This window comes from Colletes latitarsis, chromosome 14 (genome assembly GCF_051014445.1).
Source record: "Colletes latitarsis isolate SP2378_abdomen chromosome 14, iyColLati1, whole genome shotgun sequence".
Taxonomy (NCBI): domain Eukaryota; kingdom Metazoa; phylum Arthropoda; class Insecta; order Hymenoptera; family Colletidae; genus Colletes; species Colletes latitarsis.
The window spans coordinates 8,479,256-8,487,302 of NC_135147.1; the positions used below are offsets into that span (position 1 = coordinate 8,479,256).

At 47.6% G+C, this 8,047-nt stretch overlaps 1 protein-coding gene across 1 annotated transcript; it reads right to left on the reverse strand.

The window, feature by feature from the left end:
• Window positions 1-7,103: 7,103 nt before the first annotated feature.
• LOC143350239 (uncharacterized) lies at window positions 7,104-7,562 on the reverse strand. The gene has a single exon (XM_076782191.1). It carries the CDS (start codon window positions 7,560-7,562, stop codon window positions 7,104-7,106), a length of 459 nt encoding a protein of 152 aa, XP_076638306.1.
• Between the last annotated feature and the right edge of the window lie 485 nt (window positions 7,563-8,047).

The window sequence follows — 8,047 nt, forward strand, 5'->3', positions numbered from 1 at the left end:
TACTAACATACTGCTTGCTTACTAGATCACTGCTTCCTTACTAGTTCCTGCTTGCTTACTAGCTTACTGCTTGCTTACTAGCTTACTGCTTTATAACTAGCACACCGCTTTCTTACTAGCTAATTGCCTCCATACTTGTCTGCTGTATGATTACTAGCTTACAGGTTTCATACCAGCTTATTGCTTGCTTACTAGCGTACTGATTCCTTACTAGCTTCCTGCTCGCTTACTTGCGAATTTCTTTCTTCCTAGCCAGCTGCTTGCTTGCTAGCTTACCGCTTGCTTTCTATCTTACTGCATCCTTAATAGCTTCCTGCTTCCTTATCAGCTCACTGCTTGCTTACTAGCTTACTGCATGCTTACCAGCTTCCTACATGCTTTCTACCCAACTGCGTTCTTACCAGCTGGCTGCTTGCTTTCTGGCTTACTGGTTGCTTACTGGCATACAGCTTCCTTACTATCAAACTGCTTCCTTACTAGCTTACTGCTTAATTACTCGCTTACTGCTCGCTTACTAGCCTGCTGCTTGCCTAGTAGCTTACTTGTTGCTTACTAGCTTACAGCTTGATTACTAGCATGCTGCTTCCTTACTTGCTTCCTGCTCGCTTACTAGCACGCTGCTTCCTTACTAGCTTGCTGCTCGCTTACTATCTAATTGCATCCTTACTAGCGTGCTGCTTGCTCACTAGCTTACTTGTTGCTTACTAGGTTACCGCTTGCTTATTAGCACACCGCTTCCTTACTTGCTTCCTGCTCTCATACTAGCATGCTGCTTGCTTTCTAGAATACTTGTTTAAATATGTTAAAAACTATTTAGTATCGCGTTCGTCCGAAATATTAAATTCTGGGCCGCGATTCCCGTATCCGTTTGTGTATGTGTTTTTGTACGCAGGCCTCACGCGAAGGTTCGCTTCGCACCGGGTTAAGCGGTATCGTGACGTGAGCGTCGAGAGAGAGAACCGTATAATATATTGAAAAGAGATCGACAGCTGAATTCGGCAGCGCCGCGTCGCGACAACAAGGCGCGACCGAGTCTTCGTCTGTCGATCCGCGACGATTTTCGTAATTATCCACGTGCCGACTGCGAACGGGAGCGGATCCCTGAAGATCTCGCTCCTCAAGTACGGACTCGCACAATTACCATTGGACTTGCTTTTAAAGAATTCTCGCCGTTGCTGCGGTTAGAGTTTTCCTATAACAATCTACCTGCGACAAAAGGGAGGTCGTAATACACGCTGCGCGTGGCACGACCGCCTTCGCTAGGAAGGATTGTACTTTGCAGTCGTTGCCGCGACCGCGACGTAAGGGACTCAGGGTGCACTCACCCAGAATCCCCTTAAAGCTATACGGCTTCGGAGCCTCCCAAAGGACATGCCGTTGAATCGGTACCGCCTCGTAGAGTGCTCTTCGTGCAAAGATCGCTGAAAATCCTCTCCAGAAACCCGTCGGTGTACGAGTCGACCCGCGAGGGATTTCTTGCAAAGGACACTTTACTGTCACGGTCCCCGGTAGAAACGGTCGCCGTGCAGTAATTTTACAGTGTCGCAGGAAATCACCTCGCACGACGTTTCTACGTCACCCGCACGGAGAGCGTGCTCACGGGATACAACCATTTGGAGCTTTACGATCTCCATTGGGTGACTCGTCCGTGGCAAAGTCGCCCCCGACAGATACGAGTGAATTCTCATCTGTTCAGGGTGAAAGCCTCACTGATAATTTCAATAAATAATTATCAGCGAACAAGTACAAATTTACAGTCCACTGATCCACGTTAAACGACAGCTGATCTCCCCCTCCCAGCGCACCGATAGTCGCAAGGAGATCGAGGCGAACAACTGACGAGCGTGTGTTTACGATACGTGTACGCACGTATTTAATTTGAACGAACCATTGCTACAGCAACCAAGGTCCATCCCACCAGGGGCCAGAACGGTGCAGCCCCAACGGCCATACAAAAAAATATAATTATTCTTTTTTTTTCTAATTTTATATTTTCTTACGTTGTTTATTTTTTGTTAAATTCATTTCATAATAAAATGCTTGTCGCTCTGCGGTGCCCAACGGCCATACAAAAAAATATAATTATTCTTTTTTTTTCTAATTTTATATTTTCTTACGTTTTTTATTTTTTGTTAAATTCATTTCATAATAAAATGCTTGTCACAGTGCGACAAGCGAAAAATACAAATAATAAAAACTTATCATTCACTTACCCTAGTATTTCCCTTGTCCGGACCCCGGTTAGAACCCTTAGCTTCTAACAATACTGCTTCCTTACTAGCTTACTGCTTGCTTACAAGTATAATGCTTCCCTACTAGGTCCCTGCTCGCTTACTAGCTTACTGCTTGCTTACAAGCACAATTGTTGAGAGAAAGAGGGTCCAGAAACATTCTAATTCCGCGCGCGAATTCTTCCAAGGAGTGGGGCAATACGATTCAGAGCGCGACGAGCGCGTGACGATTTCCCAATATTCGGCACTTCCTTCACAAAACCGATAGCGAGCGATTGTATTAACGGGGCAGTCTAAATAAACTTACTTTTTACCGGAATTCTCCTTTTTCTTAAATTACCGTAACAATAATGCTTCCTTACTAGGTCCCTGCTCGCTTACTGCTTGCATACTAGCGCGCAGCTTGCTTTCTAGCATACTGCTTCCTTACTAGCTTCCTGCTCCCTAACTAGCTTACTGGTTGCTAACTAGGTTACTGCATGGTTACTAGCATTCTGCTCCCTTAATGAGTCCCTGCACGCTTGCTAGCCTACTGCTAGCTTACTCGCTTGCTGCTTGCATTCTAGCTTACTGCTTGCTTACTAGCATACTGCTTTCTTACTAGCTCACTGCATGCCTACTAGCTTGATGCTTGCTTTCCAGCTTACTGCTTGCTTGCTAAGATACTGCTTGCTTACTAGCTTACAGGCTAGCTTACACGCTTGCTGCTTGCTTACTAGCTTACAGGCTAGCTTACACGCTTGCTGCTTGCTTACTAGCCTGCTGCTAGCTTTCTAGCTTAGTGCTTCCTTACTAGCTTACTCCTTGCTTACTGGATAACAGCTTGCTTACTAGCTCACTGCGTGCTTACTAGCATGCTGCTAGTTTATTCGCTTACTGCTTTCTTACGAGCCCGCTGCCTGCGTTCTAGCTTGCTGCTTCCTTACTAGCTTCCTGCTTGCTTACTAGCTCACTGCTTGCTTAGTAGCTTACTGCTTCCTTACTACCTTCCTCCTCGCTTGCTAGCTCACTGCATGCTTACGCGCTTACTGCTTGCTCACTAGCTTACCGCTTGCTTACTAGTTTACTACTTCCTTACTATCTACCTGCTTTCTTACTCGCTTACTGCTTGCTTACTAGCCCGCTGCATGCTGTCTAGCATACAGCTTCCTTACCTGCTTCCTGCTTGCTTACTAGCTTACTGGTTGCGTCATAGCTTACTCCTTGCCTACTCGGAGGCTGCTTCCTTACTAGCTTCCTGCTCGCTTACTAGCTCAGTGCTTGCTTTCTAGGTTTCACCTCGCTTGCTAGCTCACTGCTTTCTTCTTAGCTTACTTGTTACTTTCTAGCTTACTGCTTGCCTACTAGCATACTGCTTTCTTACTAGCTCCCTGCTCTCTCACTAGCTGACTGCGTACTTACTAGATTCCTGCTTGGTTTCGAGCTTACTGCTTGGTTACTGGCATACTGCTTTCCTACTAGCTAATTGCTTTCTTACTAGCCAGCTGCTTGCTTACCAGCTTTCTTGTTGCTTACTAGCTTACTGCATGCTTACTAACAGCTTGCTTCCTTACTAGCTCCCTGCTCCCTTACTAGCTGAATGCGTGCTTACTAGCATGCTGCTTGCTTTCGAGCTTACTGCTTGCTTACTAGCATACTGCTTTCTTCTAGCTAATTGCTTGCTTACTAACCAACTGATTGCTCACTAGCTTACCTGTTTCTTACGAGCTTAAGGCTTGCTTAATAGCAGGCTACTTTCTTACTAGATTCCTGCTAGCTTACTAGCTCGCTGCTTGCTTACTAGCTTACTGCTTGTTCACTAGCTTACTGCTTGCTATTAGCTTCTGCTCACTTACTAGCCTTCTCCTTGCACTCTAGCTTATTGTATGCTTACTAGATCACTGCTAACCTTCCAGCATACTTGTTCTGTTTGGAATGAGAGCTGTTTTGCCCTTTTCTGTAAAGGACTCGACGGCGAGGTTTTGAGAATGAAGAATGAACTCTTAACATGTTGTAACTTTATAAAGCACAGGACTTCACCGGATTAACAGAAACAATAAATTGTGGCGTAAATGGTTATAGTTGATAAATCCCGTCACAAAGAACTGTGAGAGTTCGTTAAAACAAGCGATTTGAAGTTAATTTTGAAGGTCACACCGTTCGCACTTAATTGTTTGCTATTGGTTTTGAATCTGAACGGCGATCGCGCACCGCGTTTCGGCTCGGTTGAGCGTGACCCGAAAATTTTCGAATTTTGCCGAATCGCGAGCGCGATCGCCCGTGAGCTCGCGCGCATGCTCGCTACCGTCAGTGGAACTTTCCGTTCGTCGAAACGGAACACACCGCCCCCCTGTTGAATGAACTAATTGAACAATCGTAGTACGCAGTAAGATCGTAGTGCGTGACGACATGTACTGGTGTGGACATGAGTGTGCTCATGACGACGCAGTAAGTGCAAATACATTACAATCTAACTTAAATCTATATAGGCTTACATCTAAGGTACAGAACCATTACGCTTAATTTAGAGCCGTTTCGTTCGTCTTGTCCGCGTGAATCGAAACGGGAAGAAAGCACACTTTCGCGAGTGGTTGTTTATATGTGGATTGTGCGGTTTTAATAGAGACGATGCGGACGAGACCGGCGCTTCCCGGATGGCAGTCGTCGATGCGACCGAGTTCCCATTTACACAGCGGGAGGTTCGAATTGCGGAGCAGGACAAGTTGGCCCTTTTTGGCGATGTTTTGGACTGTGCGCGATTTCGGGCGCTGGGAAAGCGTGAGTAAGTAGTCCTGCTGCCACGATTTCCACAATTTTTCCGTGAGTTTCTGTAGAAGTTGCCAGCGAGATAATCGGTTTTCTTGTATGTTAAGGACGCTGGGCTCAGGTGGAGCCACGAGAGGGGACCCGATCAGGACATGGCCCGGTGTTAAGACCGAGTACTCCTCGAGGCAGTCCGACGTGCTTCCAAGAGGCCTGGAGTTAAGACACGCTTCGACCCGACAGAGCAGCGTTGCTAGTTCCTCGAAGGTTAGAGTGTGGGACCCGATAGTACGTTTCAGGTGATATTTGAGGCTTTTCACAGCAGCTTCCCAGAGTACTCCAAAGTGCGGTGCATTTGGAGGCAAGAAATGCCATGAAATTCCTTTTGACGCTAGGAAATTGTTAAAATTTGGATCTCTCGTGACGGATTGGAGGGCTAAAGCTAATTCGCGGTTCGCGCCATGAAATGTAGTGCCGTTATCAAGAGTACATAGCGGTTGGGAGGCCGCGTCGAGATACAAACCGATGGAAAGCTGCTATGAAGGCCTGTGAACTATAATCACTTACGAGCTCAATATAGACCACCTTAATTGTCAAGCAAACAAAGATCGCAATGTATGCTTTATGACCCCGGCCTGGTGTTGTCCGGGCTTGAATCGGCCGTGCATAGTCGACCCCGGTGTGAGTGAATGGCCGTTCTACTTGTTCAACACGCGGAGCCAGCAAGAACCCCATGAGCTCCTGCGGAATGGCAGCCCTTTCACGAGTGCATGCTACACACCGATAAAGGACAGCTCGCATGGTCGTTCGCGCTCGGATGATCCAGTAATGGTTCCGTAGATAGGCGAGAGTGAGTTGGAGGCCGGCGTGAAGGAGTTGACGATGAGTGCTTGTAATGAGGAGTGTTAGGAGTGGATGAGCTTTTAAAATAATCGGTGTCTTGGCTTTTACAAATAATCGTGCGTTTGACAGGCGGCCTCTTGCGCGAATCAAGCCGTCCGAATCGAGGAAGGGGTTCAAGGATTTCCGAGGGCTCGATTTCGACACCGGGTGAGTTTTGCGGAGAGCATTCATTTCTACCGGGAATACCTCCGATTGGATGCGCCGCACCCAAAACATTTCGGCCCAGTGAATCTCATTGGGACTCAAAATTGAGAGAGACGCCTTGGGTGACGGAATGGGTTGGGTGAGTGGATCCCTTTGTCTCGCTTGCGTTCGGAGATTGTCGATGAAACGCTTAACATATGCGATGACTCGGAGAAGTTTTGGCCAAGAGGAATATCGTTGTTCTAATTCCCAGGGAGCTGCGGTAGCGGTCAGGATTTTGATGGTTTGACGCCTTTCCTCCTCGGAAGCATCCGGAGCAGTGACGTAACCTGAATGGGGCCACTCCTGGGGATTCTTTCGAAGCCACTGTGGTCCTGACCACCATAATCGGTGAGATTTTAACTCGGATAATGAGATTCCACGGGAAGCACAGTCCGCTGGATTCTCATCTGTCGGGACGTGATGCCAGCTTGATTGGGGCACAAGAGTTTGAATCTTGGCAACGCGGTTCGCCACGAACGTTTTCCACCGCGAAGGTGATTGATTCACCCACGTTAACGTGATTTGAGAATCCGTCCAACAGTGACAATCCATTGGCCTGTTCATCAGGGACGTCTGAATGAACTTGATCAATCGAGCAAGGAGTAGGGCAGCGCATAGCTCCAATCGAGGGACGCTGACCGTTTTTACCGGAGCAACGCGAGTTTTCGCCATTAGAAGGGCCGAACTGACTGTCCCATCCTCGAGAACACTTCGGGGATAGACCACCGCAGCATATGCCTTTGTTGAAGCGTCCGAAAAGCCGTGAAGGCTTTGAGTGGTGGTAACTCTTGGCGAGGTTTTCCGAGGAACGGTGAGTGAATGGAACTCGGCAAATTCGGAACAAAATAAGCGCCATTCTTGAAGATGATATGGCGGATCTGTATCATCCCAGTCGCACTTCAAGGACCAGAGTTGTTGGAGGAGAATTTTGGCTAGTACGACAAATGGAGCGACACAGCCCATAGGATCAAATAATTTGGCGATTGAAGAAAGCATTTCGCGCTTGGTGGTAACTTGATTGCGTGAAGTCAATGCATGGAACTAAAACTGGTCTGTGACAGAGTTCCACGTTAGGCCCAGCACAGAAATATTTTCGTCGACTTGAAGGAATGTACTGACGGCTAAACCGTGATTGGCCTCGTCGATGTCGGACATCAGCCGGCTGTCGTTGCTCGTCCATTTGCGTAACGAAAAGCCTCCCTTTTGAACCAATAGGATCGTCTGGTTGCGGATCAGGCGCAGTGACGTGAGGTCGTCACTTCCGAAGAGGAAGTCGTCAACGTACGCTTGATAGCTTAAAACTTGCACTGCGTCCGGGTAGGAGGAACCTTCGTCCTCTATTAATTGTCTCAACACTCTGAGAGCAAGATATGGCGCTGGAGTTGTGCCATATGTTACCGCGAGCAGCTGGTATTCGTCAATCGGAGCAGAAGGAGACTCGCGCCAAAGGATGTGCTGAAAATCGACGTCGTGAGGGTGAACGAGGATCTGCCGATACATTTTTTCGATGTCGGCTGCGTAGTCAAATTGGAATTGACGCCAGCGAATCGGGATTGCGATCAGGTCCTGTTGGAGTTTTGGCCCACTGTGCAAATGTTGATTAAGGGATTTGCCATTTGAAGTGCTGGCTGGAAGCGTTGAAAACAACGCGAAGACGCGTCGTTTGACTAGCTTGGCGAATAACAGGATGGTGCGGAATGTAATAAGCATTTGGAGGTGCTATAGGCGACGGTGGATCCACCTTTCGCATATGCCCAAGAAACTGGTATTCCGAAAGAAATTCCTGATATTCGCGTTTGGAATTGGGGTCTCGTTTTAGGCGATTCTCTTGAGATCGCAAACTGCTAAGCGCTTTCGATGTGGAATCTCCGAGGTGAATCGGTCGGTCGTCTCGAAACGGCAATCGGACAATGTAAGGGCCTTCTGAGGTTCGCGAATGAATTTCAGCGAAATGACGTTCGCAATTTTGTTCGTCAGGTGTCAAA

Bases quoted from the DNA above. Each gene is read 5' to 3' on its own strand.
- LOC143350239 (XM_076782191.1), bottom strand. From the start codon at position 7,562: ATGTATCGGCAGATCCTCGTTCACCCTCACGACGTCGATTTTCAGCAC.